Source organism: Equus quagga, chromosome 3, assembly GCF_021613505.1.
Source record: "Equus quagga isolate Etosha38 chromosome 3, UCLA_HA_Equagga_1.0, whole genome shotgun sequence".
In the NCBI taxonomy this organism is placed as follows: Eukaryota; Metazoa; Chordata; class Mammalia; order Perissodactyla; family Equidae; genus Equus; species Equus quagga.
The window spans coordinates 19,616,223-19,638,866 of record NC_060269.1 but is presented as its reverse complement, the minus strand read 5'-3'; the positions used below and the strand labels follow the sequence as shown (position 1 = coordinate 19,638,866).

At 38.0% G+C, this 22,644-nt stretch overlaps 1 protein-coding gene across 1 annotated transcript in view; it reads right to left on the bottom strand.

Annotated features, from left to right (window-relative positions):
• SLC25A31 (solute carrier family 25 member 31) overlaps positions 1-22,300 on the bottom strand; it is a 32,916-nt gene extending 10,616 nt beyond the window's left edge. The window contains exons 1-2 of the mRNA XM_046657582.1: positions 22,057-22,300; positions 5,759-5,886 (exon numbers count right to left, since the gene is read on the bottom strand). Coding sequence (XP_046513538.1) covers positions 5,759-5,886; positions 22,057-22,300 — 372 coding nt within the window. The remainder of the gene's footprint in view (positions 1-5,758; positions 5,887-22,056) is intronic.
• Positions 22,301-22,644: the final 344 nt, after the last annotated feature.

Here is a 22,644-nt window from a genome sequence, read left to right as displayed (position 1 = left end):
ATTGCCAAATAATATTCTATTACAGTCATGTGTCAATGATGGGGATATGTTCTGAAAAATGTGTCAGTAGGAAATTTAGTCATCGTGCAAACATCAGAGTGTACTTACATAAACCTAGATGGTATAGTTTTCTAGACATTTAGGCTATACAGTACTAATCTTATGGGCTCACCATTGTACATGCAGTCTGTCACTGACTGAAACCTCTTTATGCAGCACATGATTGTATACAGATTTACCACATTTTATTTATCCATTCATCAATTTATGGAAATTTCAGTTGGTTGCATTTTTTTGAGGCCAGGATTACTAATTCATCTTTTTATTTCACACAACAAGTCATGGGACCTTGCCCAGAGTAATAGTAACGCATTCAATAAATATTAGTTTAATGAAGGGTACTAGGAATGCCACTTACTGTCCTCAGACTCCCATAGCTCCTTTTAAGTGAAACTCAAGTTCTGAATAGGTACCCATGTTTCATAATCACACAGAGAAAATTAGATCAGGAGATTGCATCTGACACCAGGGTAGCTAATCCACAGTCTAGTAGATAATCTGTAACCTGGTGGAAAAAGATGAGCTAGGCCAGAGTCTATTTTTTGGGAATTTGACTCTAGAAATTCTATGCCAGTTAGCAGTAAGGACAGAAATGGAAAAGGTATTAAATAACTTTTTTCAGGTCTCAGTCTACTTTGAGACTGTTGAAAGCTATATATCCTCTTCCAATAAAAATCATCTATGTATAAACATACACTTTTAATGTGATTAAGGTATTCCTCAAGCATGCATGGATCCCAGGTAAAGAATCTCTGACCCTCTGAAAGATCAGGAGGGACCACTATGATATTAACATTGAAGTTAAAAGAAATAAAAAATATATAGGTAAGTAAAAAAGGTGAGCAATAATGAGAAAACAGCAAACACACAAAAAAGCAGATTAGAGAGAGAAAGACCAAGTGACTTGGGAGACAAAGATGAAGAGTATAATTTGATCCCTAGAGCTGCCTTTGGTTTAAATTCTAGTACCAGTGTGTCATTGCAATAAATACCTCTTTTTCTTGAGGTAATTTGTGTCTCTGCTTCTTACGACCAAATAAGCCAAACCAAACACAATATGCAGCATAAAGGTTTATAAAGTACACCTTAATTCTATTTAACCTTTTTTTTTCCTTCCCAGATAAGGGAAAGAGGGCAGATCAATGACTTTCTGGGTAGATGACCATAAAACTTATTATTCAAACTAGGACACTTCTGATAGTGAAAGTGGGGCCTATGAAAAACTAACATAGACAGACACAACATATATAAATAGTATGGCCAACCTACTGATGGAAGGAAGGAAGGGAGGAAGGGGACGGCAGGGGAGAAAGGAAGGAAGAAGCAGCAGGAAAAAAGAAGTTAGAACCTACGTGGCATGATAATCCTGCAAATGTTTATGTAACAAACAAAATCTGTCCCTCCACAATTAAGTTTGAAAATAAAATAGACCCAGGAGAGGTGGTCTATCAGTATAAATGAGTTTCAGTTATTGTAAGCTTGCAATTTCAGATATTACTATACCGTAAAAGAAAAGGACACGGAGAGGAATCAGGAAGGGAGAGGAGGATGAAAGAGTCTGAGGGTTTTGGAGAAAAACAGTCCTGTTTGTTGTCAACTGTCAACAAATAGATACTGTGTGAACAGACTCAATGATGCATCAGAGAACAAACGCCCTGGGACCAAAGTTTTTTCTAACAGTTTGTCTAGGCGTGGAAGAGAGCTGGAAGAAGTTCAAGTCTTCTCTGTTGAGGCCTGTGCTGGAAACTGCTAAGGGATAGCAGAGAAACATTTTATGCCCAGGCTCAGCTAAGGCTCATCCAGTCTAGCGACCTCAGCTGAGAGACAAGTAGAGTGTGGTACAAGGATCCAAATTTGAGAGTTATAGGATCTGAACAAATGACTTGGGCAAGTGCTTTAAGCTCTGAGTCTTCCTCTCTTTATCTACACATTTGGGATAAAAATAACTACCTCAAAGGATGAGGTGAAAATTCAGTGAAACAATACATAGTAGGCACACACCTGCCTACCATGGTTATTTTTGAAAAACTTTTTGAGATGACTGCAGATTCACATGTATCCTAAGAAATAAGAGAAAGAGTCTGTAAACTCTTCAATCAATTTCCCTCAATGGTAATATCTAGCATAACTATAGTAGAGGAAATCAACACTGATAAAAATCTATAGTGTTAAGATTTCACCATGTGCCTGTCTATTTAGTTCTCCGCAGTTTGATCACATGTGCAGATTCATGTGACCACCACCACAGTCAACAGTGCCATGATACAGATCCCCACTGCTACCCTTTCACAGCCACAGCCTCCTGCCTCTCTCCTAGCAACCCCTATTATGTTTTCCATCTCTATAATTTTGTCCTTTCAAGAATGTTATACAAACAGAATCAGAAAGCAAATGACTCGAGATTGGCTTTTTTTCACTTAGCATCCAAAGTTGCTGCCATGTATAAAAAATTTGTTCTTTTTTAAAAAGTTGCGGTAAAATATACATTAAAAAAAATGTACCCTTTTAGCCATTTTTAAATGTATAATTCAGTGATATTAAGTACATTCACAATACTGTATGAACATCACTACTACCTATTTCCAAAACTTTTTCATATCCTAAATAGAAACTTTGTACCCATTTAAAATAACAACTCCCCATCTCCTCTCCCTCCAGCCCCTGGTAACCTCTATTCTACTTTCTATCTCTATGAATTTTCCCACTCTAGGTACCTAAGTAGAATCATACATTTTTTTTAATCAAAAGTTTGTTCCTCTTTATTGCTGAGTAATATTCCATGGTGTAATGCACCATAGATTGTTTAGCCACTCACCTGCTGAAGGACATCTGGGTTATTTCCAGATTTTTGTCTACTATAAAACAAGCTTCTGTGAACATTGTGTACATTGGTTTTAGTGTGAACATAAGTTTTCATTCTCTAGGATAAACACCCAACAGTAAAACTTCTGGGTTGTATGATAAGCCCATGTTTAGTTGTAAGATACTGTCATACTCTTTTTCTAGAGCAGCAGTATAATTTTACACTCCCAACAGCAATGTAAGAATGATTCAGCTTCTCTGCATCCTTGTCAAAAGTTGGTGTTGTCACTATTTTAGCATTCTGATAGGTCTGTGGTGATATCTCATTGTGGTAGATCAATCACTTTTAAACTCACGTATGGTATTTGTTTTTTCTATCTTCTCTGCCTCTTTTAAGATCAGGTAAAAAAAGCCCAAAAATATTTTCTTCACTGTTTTGTTGGGGGAGGACAGATATAGGATAAAATTTTGATACCCAATGGCAGAAAAATAAGGGTATTAGTATCCACATTTAGTAAATAATATATATTTAAATACTACACTATTAATTGTGACTGAATACCTTTACATTATAAATAAGACAGTATGTTCTTTATAGGCACACTAAAAATGTTTTTACCTCAGGCCCTACTAATTTGAAATTTATTACAGATTTTTAGCAAGGATCAAAGTTAACTTAAAATTTTTAGAGCCATATTATTTACACTGCTAGGAATAGATGTTAGTACCATAGAAATTCTGGCTAATTCTAGAGTTAATTGTTCCATTTAGCTTAGTCTTATAGGAATTATCTTTTTGGGATGTGGGATAGGAAGTGTTCAATAAAGGGTCCACTCAGCAGGCTTGCATTGTCCAAAGCCTGCACATACAGAAAAGATATTCAGGACTGGCCCTTGATCAGTTCCATAACCTCTGAGCCCTTGGAATATCCTACCTGATAAGGGCATCTTTCTATGCCTGAGGCTTTGGGCCACTCCAGGCAGTTTATGCCTACATGTGACTTACAGTAGAAAACTGTTTTTTTCTGCTTGTGGCTTTGGGCTAAACTGTATCAGTCTGACCTCTTGGGGAAGAGGGGTAGTGGCTGGAGACTAAGAGGTTAAAGGTCTGTCACATGCCATGCCCATGAAACTGACTCCCCCCAAAACTCTGGACACAAAGGCTCAGGTGAGCAACCCTGTTCAGCAACATATCATATGTGTTGTCCCACATCATTGCTGGGAGAATTAAGTGCTGTCCATGTGATTCTACTAGGAGAGGACAACTGGAAGCTTGTAGCTAGTTTTTCCTGGATTCTGTTCTTTTCCCTTTGCTGATTTTAATCTATATCCTTTTGCTGTAATGAGTATAATAGCTTTTCTGAGTTCTCTGAGTCCTAGTGAATCACTGAATGTGAAGGTGGTCTTAGGGTCTGACACAGGTTCTGAGTCAAGAGAAGTTCCAATTATTAGAGTTGTCTGCTAAAGACGACAGGAACATTTTTTGAGTGCCTACCATAAAGCACAGCATTATGATAAGCACTTTACATGTAATCTCATCTAAATCTCACAATAAAACTATGAAGTAGGTATTATATCCAATTTTCAGATGAGGAAACTAAGGATCAGAGAGGTGACTTCCAAAAACTCACAAGGCTAAATAAGCAGAGTGCCAGGATCCAAATCCAGATCTTCTGATTCTAAGTCTAAAGAATTTTCCTCATTACCTTTATACCGCCCACTTCATTACATACAGTGGAAAGCAGTCAATAAACATTTGTTAATGAAATATAAATTGTCAAAAAAAGGCAATAAATGGTATAAAAGGAAATTAAAGAGAGCAACAAAGAAACATTCCACAAACAGTTGCTTTTCAAGAACCTGCTAGGACAGCTTGGTTGGTTGGTTGGTTGGTTGAAGGGAAGAGAAAAAGAGAAAGAAGGGGAATAGACTTCATAAGAGTGAAGGGAAGACCTTGAGAGTAACGTAGGTGGTACAGTGTACATGGAGGCAACAACACACAGACCAGAACTGGGGGCTGGCCCTGTGGCGGAGTAGTTGAGTTTGTGTGCTCCACTTTGGTTACCCAGGGTTTCGCCAGTTTGGATCCTGGGCACACACCTAGCACGACTCATCAAGCCATGCTGAGATGGTGTCCCACATAGCAGAGCCAGAAGGACCTACAGCTAGAATATACAACTATGTACTGGGGGACTTTGGGGAGAAGAAAAAAAAATGACTGGCAACAGATGTTAGCTCAGATGCCAATCTTTAAAAAAATAAAAATTAAAAAAAGCAGAGACCAGGACAAATGACATATAGTTCATACGAGAAGGAAATTTTGAAACCGAGATTTTGTAACCAAGGGAGTGATTACCTTGAAAAGAAAAACCACTTTTGCAATAAAAAAAGAGAATTCTCTAACTTAAATTTATCGTTTTCCTGTTTTGCTTGACCTGATCTTCCTATGCTCTTTAATCTCAGTGAAAGAGATCCTTACTCATAAAGAAGAAACAATTTCTTCTTTAGGGAATAAATTATCTCAGTGGCAGGAATACATCTTTTGACCACTTTTTTTGCTTAATAAAAGTAGATAAAATGCTGGATTTTCCTAGTGCAGTAGAATACTGATAACAAAATGTAAATTAATTAAAATTAATATTTATTCAGAGAAATATTGCCTTGAGACAAAAGATTCTTTAGTTATTAAAAGTGTGTCAAGAGGCTTAGAGAAACTTGTCAAAGTTCATATAATTCTGCTTTTCATATATAATTTCTATAACTTATTACCTATTATGTTAACAGTTACTGTGTTTTAATTATTTTCTACCACTTGAGCACTTCCTCACCAAATAAAACATCACATGTAAGACAAATCTATTTCTTAGAAAATTTTAGAGATATTAAAATATACTTACCTGTTTTTCTTTATTAACTCCAGACATGAAAAGCTGTTTGTATTTGTCCTTAAAAGCAAAGTTTAGAGCTTGTGTCGGAAAATATCGAATAACATTTGCCAAATTGCCACGCCAATAACTGAAGAAACCTACAAAAGAAAACATACTAAATATAAACTTAAATCGTATTATTAAATAATTCCCAGAATAGTTTTAACAAACTTATCTATTTGAAGTATCTAAAACTTATACCCTTTCTCATGAGAAAAAATAAAGTTTATGTGTGTCTCCACTGAAGAAAAAAGGCAGTGTTAACTCCAAGTACCCCATTCCAATTTTGCTAATTTCCAATAAAAAGCCTTGAATACCTGAAAATCTATGGAAAATATTATCAGTTGAATATATGGCTCTTTACTAGTAGAAAAACAGAGCTCATTAACATTTGTCAAAGAAGCTAGTAAACCTTAGCCTCAGTTTCAAATCATCATATACAATTCCTATGGTGATAAGGCTGGTAGAATAAAATTGGTTTGTATACATACTTAGGAGAATGAGAAAGGGATGAAAGAGTCTAAAGCATCCTTATCTTTATGGTCTGGAACCTAGCCAGAAAAGGGATTAATTTACAACTCAAAGCAGTCTCCAGAGGTCTGATGGAGAGACTGGAGGAAATTTTCGAGGTCAATAATCTTCCTACTTCAAATCTCCATGGACTCCAATCCTTATAATTCAGTCATTGTGTTACCCTTATAACTCACAGCTGCCTTTATAATCCAGAGTTGCCCTAGAATACAATAGGCGAGCTCTTCAGCAGCCTTAGCTGTATTTACTAGATTGCAAATTGTCAAATGGTTTGACCCTGCTACTCTGAATAGGATACTTCTAGTCTCAGTTTGGAGAATACCCAGAATCAGTCTTTGAAAGATAAAGACTCAAAATGAAAATGATCTCAGTTGACTAGGCCGGTGCTCAGAAAGTGAGAGTCAGATTAGGTAAGTATACAGAGGGAAAGATGTTTATTAAGTAAGTATACTCTATGGAAAAAAACACAGAATCTTGGTTAATCGCAAGCTGAATATAAAGCAGTCACACAAAGACAATTAAGAATCACATTTAACAGCCAAGAAATAACTTTCTCAGTACTCACAGCTCATAAGAGGGCATTTAACATGGAATGGTAATAGCTACCACTTCCTGAGCATTTAAAGATGTGCCAGGCAATGGCAAAAGCTTCATATCTATATTTCATTTAATCATCACGTTATGCTTATGATGTAGGTTCTCCTATAGTACACATCTTATACATGCACAAACTGAAAGTTTAAAAAGTTTAAAAACTGTCTAAAAACATGGTTTTAGCCAAACCAGGATTTAGAATAAAATCTTCTGACTCCAAAGCTCTACTCCAGGTTTGGGTTTCTGGAGAAACAAATCTTAGAAAAGTCCTAAAATTATTAAAGTACAGTAAATAAAACTCTATTTAAAAAACTGTTAATATAAAAATTTTTGAGGCAATATTAACAGAAACAACAATACTAATTTCTAGGAACTGTTTTTTATTCATTTAATCCTCACAATCACCCATGAGGTAGGTACTATTAGTCTCTCTATTTTATTTTTGTTTTGTTTTGGTTATGTGACTTGGTTTATTATTTTTTTTCTGAAGTATGGCTGACATACGATACTACATTAGTGTCAGGTGTACAACAGTGATCTGACATTTACATACATTATGAAATGATCACCACTAGTCTAGTGACCATCTGTCACACATAAAGTTATTAAAATATTATTGACTATATTCCAATGCTGTACGTTACATTCTTGTGACTTATTTATAACTGGAAATTTGCACCTCTTAATCCTCTTCACCTATTTCACCCTTACCCCTACCTTTCTCCCCTCTGTTGATGACCAGTTTGTTCTTTGTACCTATGAGTTTGTTTGTTCGTTTGTTTTGTTTTTTCAGATTCCACATATAAGTGAAATCATGTGGTATTTGTCTTTCTCTGTCTGACTTACTTCACTTAGCATAATACCCTCTAGGTCCATCCATCTTGTTGCAAGTGGCAAGATTTCATTCTTTTTTATGGCTGAGTAATATTCCATTGTCTATATATACACTACATCTTCTTTATCCATTCATCTATTGATGGACACTTATGTTGCTTCCATATCTTGGCTATTATAAATAATGGTGCAATGAACACAGAAGTGCATATCTTTTCAAAATACTGTTCATTTTTCTTGAATAAATACCCAGAAGTAGAATTGCTGGATCATATGGTAGTTCTATTTTTAATTTTTTGAGGAACCTCCATAACGTTTTCCATAGCTGCTGCACCAATTTACATTCCCACCAACAGTGTACGAGTGTTCCCTTTTCTTCACATCTTCACCAAGACGACTTGTCTTTTTGATAAAGCCATTCGTAATCTCATTGTGATTTTGCTTTGCATGGTCTCTCCATTCTAAACATGAGGAAATAAGTTAGAAACAACTTCTAAGGCAGAGGAAGTTAAGTAACTTGCCCAAGATCACCTGGTCAGAAAATTGTAGAGCTGGAATTCAAACCTAAGCAATCTGGCTCAACGATTCAGTCCCTTAACTACAATACTTTTCCATAAATACTTTAATCACGTGAATATTTTCTATATTAAGAAAAGTCAACTGTTTTTCTTTAATGGAAGCAAAATAAAAATCTTAAAATGTGAGAAATGTAAGAAAATTACAGAGGAATATTTCTTGCTAGTTTTGGCCACAGTAAATTACTGAGAGAGGTTACTGCATCTAATTTTTAAAGGTATTTTTAGTGATTTCTAAGTTCTTCATAGTCAATAAACACATTTAAGAACACAGGTAAGCATCTGTATCTTCTCAGAGGTCAGACCATGGAAGAGAAATTTAGTGAAATATGACTCTGTAAATGATATTGAAGAATAAGATTGATTTCCCAGACCATGGTTTATAGTAACACAATATATTAACAAATTGACAGATTACTGGCAGAGGAGAAAGTCAATCTTAAAAGGATCAAGAAGAATATTTTGGCTAGAAAGTTACCCATCTAATCAAATGGGATTTAAGTTGAAATCATCATTGGTTTTAAAAAAAAAAGAACCGAGTTCAGAAGAAGTGTCATATATCAAAAAGGTAATAGAATTTCCATTTTATACAAGGCTCTTAAATATTAACAGTCATTTTGGAAACAGTTAATTTAGTTGGATGGTACTGAGATATTATGAGTTTCAGATTATGAGCTGCTAGTTATAATTCTGTAATTATGATTATAGTACTGAATTAGCATTTATGTCACAAAAAGTGTCATATATAAGAGCAGTGTAAGGTTTATAACTTTGGCTAATGTACTAAATATAAATAGAAGATTCTGATGACAAAGACATCTGGAAATTGACATGAGACCATGACAGAATGCCAGATTTATGACTAAAGGAGTTTGCTAGAGTTGGCTAAAGAATCTGTTCCTTGTAGCAAAATCATATTTGCATAAAAAAACCTAGAGGATTCATCAAAACAAATGTCAGTGTCTCAATGAAAATCTAGAAACAAGTAAATCTCTAGAAGTATAAGAGGAAAACTTGGAGCTCTTAATGGGTTATGTCTGAAAAAAATGTAATCTCGCATACATAAAATACTTTTGCATATATTTCACAGAATTCATAGATTCCCCAAAGCTACAGATGTCAGGTTAAGAAGCCTTGTTTTAACCTCTTTTTCCTTAGAACACACTTAAAAAATTTATTCTTATTCCCATCTTTGCATCTCACTGCTGTACCATGCTTTTAGGAGATCCAATGTCCCTGGTAAGAATGCAAAGGGGGAGGAAGCTGAAAGTGGAATTTTGAATGCATTTTCTACAGAAATATTTCTGGGGGCCAGGTTTCACGGTTTTATTCAACTATACTTAGGTACTCTACGTCCTCTGTAGGTTCTCTCAGAGATTACAAAAGTCTACTCTACATGTAATGCAAGTTTATCCCATACACTCATTTACAAATGAACAGCAGGAATACATGTTTGTAAATTTAAGAACACATACATAATGATTAAAGAGTTAAAATTTATTGAGCACTAACTATGCAACAGACACGTGGTTGACTATTTTACAGGAATTCTCTTGTTTAATGCTCACAATGACCATATCAGGTAGGTCCTATTATTATACCCACTATACAACTGAGGAAACTGAGGGCGAGAAAGGTTAAATAAAAAGTGTTCAAGGTCACAAGTAAGGGAAAGGCTGGGACTCGATTCCAGATCTGACTCTAGGCCTAGAGCTATTAAATCCCTACGGCCTCTATAGAAATCCATTCTGGATAAAAACAGTAGTATTTTTGGTCAGAATAAAACCAGGCAAAAGAAAGAGTGACGCAAACGCAGGAGTATTTTGACTGTCTAGTCACAGAATAAAAGGACAGCTACCTAATATATAATCACAAAATTGGTAGGGAAAAACAGTGATTGTGGTATCTTCCTCTGCTAATAGCAGAATATCTAAGTTTTTGACTTAACTGCTAAGAAAAAATAATCTCTTTGAAATTTAAGGGTTAGAAAAACATACTCTGAACTTAATTCTGAGAAAATAAATAAGAATTAAAATAGAACTGATGGGAAAATAAGAAAAAGTTACTGGGCCATTTACTTGTCAACTTACTAGCCAAGAATGGGAATGCCAGGCATGTTTGGGTATATATTCTAGACTGGTGGGTTCCAACATGTTTTGACAGTATGCCTATCAGCGAAAAAAATATGTAAGTATGACTCTCAAATATGTATATATTAAAAAAATAAATTATATACCTTTGCCACTATACTACTCTCATTCTGTACATTTGTAAAACATACCCAAAATAGAAATTGAAGGATGACGTAAAGGTCCTTGACGTAAAAACCTTTTATTTGATATCTACTGCATAGCAGACCTGCTGGGGATAGCACTAGGAACAAAGTTCTTAGTCTTATGGAGCTTAAATTTTGAGGGAGAGAGGCCAGGGAAAAAGACAATGAACAAATAAATATGTCAGGCGGCCATAAGAACTATATAAATATGTCAGGTGGTCATAAGAACAAAAATAGTATATGGAGATGGAGAATGATGAAAGGCTACTTAGAGGTGGTCAAGGAAAACTTCTAGCTAGTAGATATTAGAGCATAATTGAGCATTTATTTGAATAGTTAGAAGACAATATTTTCAGGTATCTTGCTAATCACGATGCTTTTATACCATCATTTGCTATTATGTCAAGGTACCCTTAGGGTGAGGTTCATTCTTAAGAACAGTGTACATGAATCTATATTTCACATAATCTTCTTGATAATTTCACATATTCATAGTCTTGTCTCTATAAATCCATTAAATTGAGCAAACATAAACTATAATATGGTTATTATGGGCATTATGTGTGTAATGAAAGTTTAAACAGTATTCAATAGAAGTACATATAAAAGGTGGAAGGTTACAAAACCAACTAAAGACTAGAGTAAACCTTTAAGAATAGCATCAGACAGGATAAATCTAGAAGCTTTTATAAGCCAAGGAAAGCTTATAAAAAGTATTAGATACCTGAATAGATGTTTAAAGCTATGTTCAGGGCAAGAATAAAGAGCTCTATTCCTAGGGTGGAAAGAAAGCAGAGATGAGATAAGATAGTGAGAGAGCACCTAGTTGTGCTTTCTGAGTTCATGTCTCTCAGGCTCATTGCATGTTGCCTAAAGAAAGGAAAAGTTCTAAGTAAAATTAGAGCAAACATGAAAAATAAGTGAAACTTCAGAACAGTTGAGATGGAGACGTGTCTTGACTTTCAAAAAAGAGACAGAAGGTAAATTCCAGATAATAACAATCTCAGAATTTGATTGCCAAGTAAAGTTCCAGAATGATCTAGCATGGTGATTCTAAACCTTACCTGAATTAAGGCCTCTATATAAATATTTTACAATGCTTCCTTTATTATATAGAAATAGAATTCAACGACAATCACCTCTTCACCAATTAAAAAAAAATCAATATGGGGCTGGCCCTGTGGCCGAGTGGTTAAGTTTGCTCACTCCGCTTCAGTGGCCCAGGGTTTCACTGGTTAGAATCCTGGGCACCGACATGGCACCGCTCATCAAGCCATGCTGAAGAAGCATCCCACATGCCACAACTAGAAGGACCCAAAACTAAAAATACACAACTATGCACCAGGGGGCTTTGGGAGAAAAAGGAAAAATAAAATCTTTAAAAAAAAATCAATATAATGCCCTCATTGCTATATAGAAAGAGAAAATAAAAGAATTTATAATAAAATATGTATTTTAATTAGTAAACTGGTAAGGCATGACCACACCATAGATATAATAGTCAGATGCTTGCTTCTACTTATAATGAACCAGTTATACATAAGATACACATTGACATTTTGAAAAAGGGCTTAATAAATACATTTCTACATATATATGTATAACCATCATGAATTCAAGTTACAAATGCAGGTGATATATGTGGTGACTAAATACCACAAGCAGAGTCACTGACATGAGTTTTTACAATGATGAACAACTCTCAGTAAAACTCTGAACAAAGCAAAGTACGACCTTCCCTCCGCTTACATGGCAGCTGCATTAATGGAAACAAGTGTGTGCTAGAACTATGCTCCAGACAGTTGGTATTTATAAGTAAATCAGAGTTAGGATCTAGGCTTAGATAATCATAAACAGATTTTATTGCTACATGAACATCCAGTGGGAGATCTGAGTCATTCTGGCTGCAGGATAAGTCTTCGTTATGTAGGACTGGCCACGTATAGCAAGCAGGATGTTTACCATCCCTGGCTTTTGCCTTTTATATCTTTGCAATTAAGGATTACACCCCTCTCTGTGCTAAACAAACAATTCCCCACAAATTTCCAAAAATGCCCCTAGATGGCAATGTTATCCCTGTTGTGAATTACTCTTAGCATAGGATATACCATGGTGTATTCTTAGGCCTTGTATATAAGAATAGAAAGTATCTTAAAGTTCTGCTTATGATCTTCTCATCTTGGAACGTAAAGAAAGCAGGGAGTGGAATACTGTTCAGAAAGATCTCAATTTACAAGAGCCATACTGAATATGTTTAGGTTTAAATATTACAAAAAAAAACATTTAAAATATAAAAAAAATTAGGGGCTGGCTCTGTGGCCAAGTGGTTAAGTTCACATGCTCTGCTTTGGCAACCCAGGGTTTCACTGGTTTGGCTCATGGGTGTGGACATGGCACCGCTCATCAGGCCACGTTGAGGCGGCGTCCCACATGCCACAACTAGAAGGACCCACCACTAAAATATACAACTATGTACCGGAGGGATTTGGGGAGAAAAAGCAGAAAAAAAAAAAGAAGATTGGCAACAGTTTAGCTCAGGTGCCAATCTTAAAAAAAAAGAAAAGAAAAAGAAAATAGCACTCGTCAGCAAAATCTGACCAAAATATCTAACTTTACCTGACTAAATATGTAAAGCAGATCAGCTAGTAATAAAGAGGCCCGTACTTCTCTGAAGAGGTCTTAGAATATAAGCCAAGGAGAGACAGTTTCCTACTTTTCCTGTAAAAACCTTGGGGGAAATGGGAAAGTTGCTCTGAGAAAATAAATGCAAGTGAGGAGACGTAAACCACTCACTGTGAAAGATGTGAGTCAGCTCCCAGATGGGCACTCTAACTTCACAGTTTAGACCATGCCTTAAGAGTCTATCCCTCAACCCTAAGTAGCCCACCCAAAAGGTCAAGAAGAGTGGTAACCACATCCCTAGGGACAGAAGGCTTGTTATGGGAGAGTAACCTGCCCTAGACTTAGAAGTGGAAGAAAGGACTGCACTGGAGTGGAGCCACTTCACTCCTTCTCCAGAATACACAATAAACAGATCTATTTCCTTTTTAAAGTTTGTATAGAGTTTTCAATTGAATCCAACTAATGGGTAGGTTATAGAAAATTTCTGAGAAATTTATCCTCTTATCCACTTACCTAACTTATGAGCCATTCTGCAACAGGAGGGTATTTAATGGTTTATAAAGCACTTTCATAATTTATTCCTTGAAATCATTTAAATATTAATGGAAAAAATTCCACAATCAACAAAAACATCAAAATTATAAATAAAGAGAGGGCCTGATGCAAAAAGAAAAGCTGGTAATACTGATCCTGCCTGTAGTTAAAATTTTCATATTTTGCTCATCTTGGATTTTTCACATTAATTTTGATTTTTAAAAATACTGCATTAAACTATTATTTGCATTTATTGAGTTTTTTGGAGCCCCCCCTCAAATTTGTGCAGAGGTGAGTGCCTCTTTAGTTGCAGCCTTGGTCTTCAGCAGTTCTCAAGAATTAAACAGAGGTTGGTGTCAAGTTGAGGTGTAGGCAGACTCTGAACTCACCTCCTCCCATGATCACAAACAAGCTACAACTATTCTTGGAACAATTACCCCTGAGAGACAACTGAAAACTGGATAAAAAAGAACCCCTGCAACAAGGGACAGTCCTGACTGAGGTGGAAGAAGCAGAAATTCCTTCTGGAGAGGAAAAATCCACCTTTATAAGCCACAGAGCTTCACAGCCACCCAGGAGCAACCCTAGGGTACACATCCTTCCCTGGAGGAGCAGGGTACCTGAATGGGGGAACATTACTGCAATAAGCATCCTTCAGACTCAGCACAACTGAGACGAGTCTCATAATATCTGGCTTTGCTGGCTATTAACTACAACCGGGAATATCCCCAGAAAAGCTATCGTACATAAGCGGAAAAAAGTCAGCTCTTAAAGGGCCCCTGCAGAAATTCACAAATTTCAGAAAGCAACCTAAAATCACCAGAAAGAAAGGTACACAGTCCTTTGGTGAAAAGAGACTCACTTGACAGGTTCTGGGTGCATCTCGGTGAGACATGAGACCTCTCCAGGGACTAAGACATTGGTAGCAGCCATTATTTTGACTTAATACAGGCATGCTGACACAGATGCTGGCAGATGCCATTGGAGTTCTTCCCCTGGCCTGTAAGCCCAGTCTGCCCCATCCACTAGAGCACCTGATTTAATCGACCTCAGCCAGGGCAGGCAGCCTGCCCTAGGGACTGGCCCCACACAACAGCCAGGCCTCAGGCAACTTCTGGGCCTGCATAATCTGAGTGGGGAACCTCTGCAGGCAGGTGAGTGGGTCTGCCTCTGGGGTGCAGGCCATGCGTGACAAGTGATGGAGTGGGTGGGGTGTTGGTGGAGCATCTGGGTAGGCTCCAGGGGGCCAGGACATGTGCATGGGCCAGGAAAGTGGTGATGGTGTGTGTGGACTTGTGGGCTGTGGGGCTTATCAGCAACAGAAAACGTGTGCTTCAAAAACAGCCACATCGGGGATTGGCCCCACCTTCCAAAACCTGAAACAATTGGGTGCTCCCCACTCAGCTCCAATCCTGAGAGAGCTGATAACAGCATTGCAGGCCAGAGGCCTACAGCAATTGTAAGCCCTGAGCCTAGCAACCAGCCAGGCTGGAGGTCTACTCACTTAAGAGAAAAACTGCAATAGTAATGTGCTCTTAGACCTTGCAGCCAACTGTGCTGGGGTTCCCCAAACCCAATAAAGTGACAGAAGGGTCCATAGCAGCCACAGACAGCAGAGAATTACAGTCAGCCAGCCAGGGGGACAGCCTAGACTCCCTGAGCACCTGAAGCAAGAGCAACCCTGTCACAACAGAAGGACACAAGTAGCCCACACAAGGGTCACTCCTGGAATATTTAGAACTGGTGACAAGAGGGAACACACTGCTGGGCCTCAAAAGGCATCTCTTACATAAGGCCACTTCTCCAAGATCAGGAGACATAGCTGACCTACCTAATACACAGATATAAGCAAAGAGAAAGAGGCAAAATGAGGAGGCAAAGGAGTATGTTCCAAGCAAGGGAAGAGGACAAAACCCCAGAAAAAGAACTAAATGAAGCAGAAATAAACAATCTACCTGAGAGTTCAAACAAAAAGTCATAAGGATGCTCAATGATCTTGGGTGAAGAATGGATGAACTCAGTGAGAATGTCAACAAAGAATGGGAAAATATGAAAAAGAACTTATCAGAAATGAAGAATACAATACTGGAAATGAAAAATTCAGAAGAGGGACTCAACAGCAAAGTAGATGATACAGAAGAACGCATTAGCAAGCTGGACAAAAGACTAGAGGAAATCACCTAAGTTGAACAGATAAAAGAAAAAAGAATTAAAAAGAATGAGAACAGTCTAAGGGCACTCTGGGACAACATCAAGCACACTAACATTCGCACTATAGGTGTCTCAGAAGGAGAAGAGAAAGACAAAGGGGCAGAGAGTCTATTTGAAGAAATGATAGCTGAAAAACTTTCCTAACCAAAGGAAGGAAACAAACATTCAAGTACAGGAAGCACAGAGAAAACCAAACAAGATAAACCCAAAGAGGCCTACACCAACACACACTTCAATTAAAATGTCCAAAATTAAAGATAAAGAGAGAATCCTAAAAGCTGCAAGAGAAAGGCAACAAGTGACATACAAAGGAAACCCCATAAGGCTATCAGCTGACTTGTCAGCTGAAACCTTACAGGCTAGAAGGGAGTGGCACAAAATTTTTAAAGTGCTGAAAGGAAAAAATCTACAGCCAAGAATACTCTGCTCTGCAAGGTTATCATTCAGAATAGGAGGAAACATAAAGTGTTTCCCAGACAAGCAAAAATTAAAGGAGTTTATCACCAAAAAACCAGTTTTACAGGAAATGCCAAGGGACTTATTTAAGTAGGAAAGAGAAGAGGATAAATAAGAAAATTATCCAAAAAAAAAGGCAATAAAATCACTGGTAAAGGCAAAAATACAGTAAAGGTAGCAAATCAACCACCAATGAAGATAATATGGAAGTCAAAAGACAAAGGTACTAAAATTACCTATTTCAATGATAAGAAGGTAATGGATACACACACACAAAATAAGAAGTTAATACGACACCAAAAACATAAAATGTGGGAGGAGGGGTGTAAAAGAGGAGAGCTTTTAGAAAGAGGTCAAACTAAAGAGACTGTCAACTCAGTATAGACGGCTATATATATATAGATTATTATATATGAACCTCATGGCAGTCACAAATCAGAAACTTACAATAAATACACAGATAATTAAGACAAAGGAACGCAAACATAATACTAAAGAAAGCCATTAAACCATAAGGGAAGAGAGCAAGAGAAGATGAAAGTACTAAAACACCCAGAAAAAAAGTAAGAAAATGGCAATATGTACACATTTATCAATAGCTACTTTAAATGTCAATGAACTAAATGCTCCAATCAAAAGGCAGAAGGTGGCCAATTGGATGAAAAAACAAGACCCATATATATGCTGCATACAAGAGACACACTTCAGATCTAAAGACACTCACAAACTGAAAGTGAAGGGATGGAAAAAGATACTCCATGCAAATGGCAAAGAAAAGAAAGGTGGGGTAGCAACATTTCTATCAGATAAAATAGACTTTAAAACAAAAACTGTAACAAGAGACAAAGAAGGGCACTACATGATAAACGGAACAATCCAACAAAAGGATATAACACTTGTAAATATCTATGCATCCAACATATGAGCACCTAAATATATAAAGCAACTATTAACAGACATAAAAGGAGAAATACACAGTAACACAATAATAGTAGGAAACTTTATTTGAGGAAGATTAGCCCTGAGCTAACATCTGCTGCTAATCCTCCTCTTTTTTTTTTTTTTGCTAAGGAAGACTGTCCCTGAGCTAACATCCATGCCCATCTTCCTCTACTTTATATGTGGGATGCCTGCCACAGCATGGCTTGCCAAGTGGTGCCATGTCTGCACCGGGATCCAAACTGGCGAACTCTGGGCCGCCGAAGCAGAGCATGCAAACTTAACAGCTGCACCACTGGGCTGGACCCAGTAGGGGACTTTAACACTCTACTTACACCAATGGATAGATCATCCAAACAGACCAATAAGGAAACATCGGCCTTAAATGGAAACACTAGACCAGATGAACTTAGTAGATATATATTAGATATAAATAGAACATTCCATCCCAAAACCGCAGAATACACATTGTTGTCAAATGTACATGGAACATTCTCCAGGATTGATCATATATTAGACCACAAAACAAGTCTCAAAAAAATTAAGAAGATCGAAATAATACCAACCATCTTTTCTGACCACAAAGGTATGAAACTAGAAATCAACTACAGGAAGAAAATCAGAAAAGCCACAAAAATGTGGAGATTAGACAAAATGCTAATGAACAACAATTGGGTCAATAAAGAAATCAAAGGAGAAATCAAAAAATTCCTGTAGACAAATGGAAATGAAAACACGACAAGCCAAAATCTTTGGGATACAGTAAAAGCAGTTCTAAGAGGTAAGTTTATAGCAATTCAGGCCTACCCCAACAAGAAAAATCCCAAATAAACAATCTAACAGTGCACCTAACAGAACTGGAAAAAGAAGAACAAACAAAGCCCCAAATCAGCAGAAGGAAGGAAATAACAAAAACCAGAGCAGAAATAAACAAAATAGAGACTAAAAAAAAAAAAAAGAAAAAATCAATGAAACCAACAGCTGGTTCTTTGAAAAGATAAACAAAACTGACAAACCTTTAGCTAGACTCACCAAGAAAAAAAGAGACAAGGTTCAAATAAATAGAATCAGAAATGAAAGAGGAGAAATTACAATGAACACCTCAGAAATACAAAAGATTATAAGAGAATGCTATGAAAAGCTATACGCCAATAAATTGGATAATCTAGAAAAAACAGATAAATTCTTAGAATCATACAAGCTTCCAAAACTGACTGAAGTAGTAGTAGAGAATTTGAATAGACCAATCACCAGTAAGCAGATCGAAACAGTAACCAAAAACCTCCTAAAAAATAAAAGTTCAGGACCAGATGGCTTTCCTGGTGAGTTCTACCAAACACTGAAAGAAGACTTAATACCTATCCTTCTCAAACTCTTGCAAAAAACTGATGAGGAGGAGAAGCTTCCTGACTCATTCTATGAAGCCAACATTACCCTGATACCAAAACCTGACAAAGACATCACAAAAAAAGAAAATTACAGGCCAATATCACTGATGAACATGAATGCGAAAATCCTCAACAAAACACTAGTAAATGGAACACAACAATACATGAAAAAGATGATACACCATGATCAAGTGAGATTTATTCCAGGGATGCAGGGATGGTTCAACATCCATAAATCAATGTCATACAGTGTATTAACAAAATCAAGAATAAAAATTACATGATCATCTCACTAGATGCAGAGAAAGCATTTGACAAGATACAGCATCCATTTATGGTAAAAACTCTGAATAAAATGGGTGTAGAGGAAAGTGCCTTGACATAATCAAGGCCATATATGACAAACCCACAGCTAATATCATTTTCAATGCAGGAAAACAAGAAAGCTATCCCTCTAAGAACAGGAACTAGACAAGGATGTCCACTTTCACCACTCTTATTTAACAGAGTATTGGAAGTCTTAGCCACAGCAATCAGGAAAGAAAAAGAAATAAAAGTGATCCAAATTGGAAAGGAAGAAGTGAAACTGTCACTACTTGCAGATGACATGATTTTATATTTAGAGACCCTGAAGAATCCAACAAAAAACTTTTAGAAATGATAAATGAATACAGTCAAGTTGCAGGATACAAAATCAACATACAAATATCGGTTGGGTTTTTATACACTAACAACAAAGTAGCAGAAAGAGAAATTAAGAATATAATCCCATTTACAATTGCAACAAAAAGAATAAAATACCTAGGAATAAACTTAACCAAAGAGGTGAAAGATCTGTACACCGAAAATTGTGAAAGAAATTAAAGAAAACACAAAAAAAATGGGAAGATGTTCTGTGCTCTTGGATTGGAAGAATTAACATGGTTAAAATGTCCATACTTCCTAAAGCAATCTACAGATTCAATGCAATCCCTATCAAAGTTCCAACAACATTTTTCACAGAAATGGAACAAGGAATTCTAAAATTTATATGGAACAACAGAAGACCCCAAATAGCCAAAGGAATCCTGAGAAAAAAGAACGAAGCTGGAGGGTACCACACTCCCTGATTTCAAAATATACAACAAAACTATAGTAACCAAAACAGCATGGTACTGGCACAAAAACAGATACACAGATCAATGGAACAGAATCAAGAGCCCAGAAATAAATCCACACTTTTATGGACAGCTAATTTTCAACAAGGGAGCCAAGAACATACAATGGAGAAAGGAGTCTCTTCAATAAATGGTGTTGGGAAAACTGGACAGCCACATGCAAAAGAATGAAAGTAGATCATTATCTTACAAGATATACAAAAAATTAACTCAAAATGGATTAAAGACTTGAACATAAGACTTCAAATCACTAGACTTCTAGAAGAAAACATAGGCAGTACACTCTTCAACACTGGTCTTAGCAGCATATTTAAAAGTACCATGTCTGACTGGGCAAGGGAAACAATAGAAAAAACAAAAAAAATGGGACTACATCAAACTAAAAAGCTTCTGCACAGCAAAGGAAACTATAAACAAGACGAAAAGACAACCTAACAACTGGGAGAAGATATTTGCAATCCATATATCTGATAAGGGGTTAATACCCAAAATATATAAAGAATTCATACATCTCAACAAACAACAAAACTAACAACCCAATTAGAAAATGAGCAAAAGATCTGAACAGACATTTCTTCAAAGAAGATATACAGATGGCCAACAGGCACATGAAAGATGTTCAACATCATTAACTATCAGGGAAATGCAAATCAAAACTACAATGAGTGGGGCTGGCCAAGCCGAGTGGTTAAGTTCACACACTCCACTTGGGTGGCCAAGGGTTTTGCAATTTTGGATCCTGGGCAGGGACATGGCACAACTTGTCAAGCCATGCTGAGGCGGCGTCCCACATAGCACAACCAGAAGGACCTACAACTAGAATATACAACCATGTACAGGGGGGTGGGGGGGGGGCCTTCGGGGACAAGCAGCAGCAGAAAAATAAACTAAAAAAAATAAGATTGGCTACAGATGTTAGCTCAGGTCCCAATCTCAAAAAAATAAATAAAAATAAACTACAGTGAGATATCACCTCACTCCCATCAGAATGGCTAAAATTAACAAGACAGGAAACAGTAAGTGTTGGAGAGGATGTGGAGAGAAGGGAACCCTCATACACTGCTGGTGGGAGTGCAAACTGGTGCAGCCACTACAGAAAACATATGGAGAGTCCTCAAAAAATTAAGACTAGTCTACTATATGATCCAGCTATTCCACTGCTGGGTATTTTTCCATAGAACATGAAAACATGAATGCAGAAAGATACATACACCCCTATGTTCACTGCAGCATTATTCACAACAGCCAAGACCTGGAAGCAACCTAGGTGCCCATGAAGGGAAGAATGGATAAAGAACATGTGGTATATATACACAACGGAATACTACTCAGCCATAAGAAATGATGAAATCCGGCCATTTGTGACAAGATGGATGGACCTTGAGGGTATTATGCTAAGTGAACTAAGTCAGAGGGAGAAAGTCAAATACCATATGATCTCACTCATAAGTAGAAGATAAAAACCACATACAAACACATAGCAACGGAGATTGGATTGGTGGTTACCAGAGAGGAAGGCGGAGGGAAGAGGGTGAAAGGGGTGCCTAGGCACATGTGCGTGGTGATGGACGGTAATTAGTCTTTGGGTGGTGAGCGTGATGCAATCTACACAGGAATCAAAATATACAACAATGCACACCTGAAATTTACATGCCGTTATAAACCAATGTCACCGCAAGGGAAAAAAATAATTAAACAGAACTTTTCAATGAATAAGTACCAGGGTACTGGGAGGCTCCAGTGTTTCCATATTTGGAATACTTCTCAAATGCATTATTTCAACAAATATTTACGCAACTTAAACCATCTGTTAACACCCAGCAAAGTGCCCAATGGCATCTCCCCCAATCCTGGGAAGTCAACCACTTTCCTTCTGAGCCAGACACAGGGGCACCAAGGTGTAAACCATGCTGCGAAGGAGAAATTTAGAGAAAGAGAAGGTGGCGGTCTTCCCTGCACCAGGACCGGTCACAGGTAGGCCTTCATGGCCCCGGGCAAGCACAACCTCTTCGATGGCTTACGAAATGGAATTCTCGAAAGTGAAGAAACAAACTCATCACCGACAGACAGGGCCGTGGGGCCCGCAATCGCAGGCTCCCGGCCCACCCTCTTTGGGGGGAAGGCCGCCGGACGCCGGGCCGCCCGTACGCACCCTGCTCCTGGGGAATCCGCACCAGGCAGTCCACCATGCCTTTGTACCGCGCCTCGGGGCTGATCTGCTTGGACGACGCCTGCACCTGCAGCAGCAGCTTCACCCGCTCGATGGGCGCCACCGCCGTCTTGGACACGGCCGCCGCGACCCCGCCTGCCAGCAGGTCCTTCCCGAAGGACGTGGCGTCAAAGAGCCGCTTTTCTGCCTTCTTCTCCGGCTTCCTCCTCGGAGGTTCACGCTGCATGGTGGGATGACGGACGTAAAAATGAGCGGCAGCAGCTCAAAACGCGCGCGGGAAAGACGACCAAGGGAAGCTGAAAACCGCTTCAGTGCCGACCTGGCGGGAAAGCGGCGCTCAGGATGCCGGGAGACCACAGCGCCTGAGCGGAGGCCCTGGTGAGCTGCGCAGGCGTGTCCAACCGCCTCCCGCCACCTGGCGCCAGCCACGTGACTCCCGACACGTGGCCCTCCGGCGCGTGGTGCCGGCTTTCCTTGCTGGGGGGGGGGGGCGGGGCGGGGGGGCGGGAGGCAGTGGGGTCTGAGCCGGGAAGATGCAGGAAGGGACCTGAGAGCTAGTTCTGTGTGAGG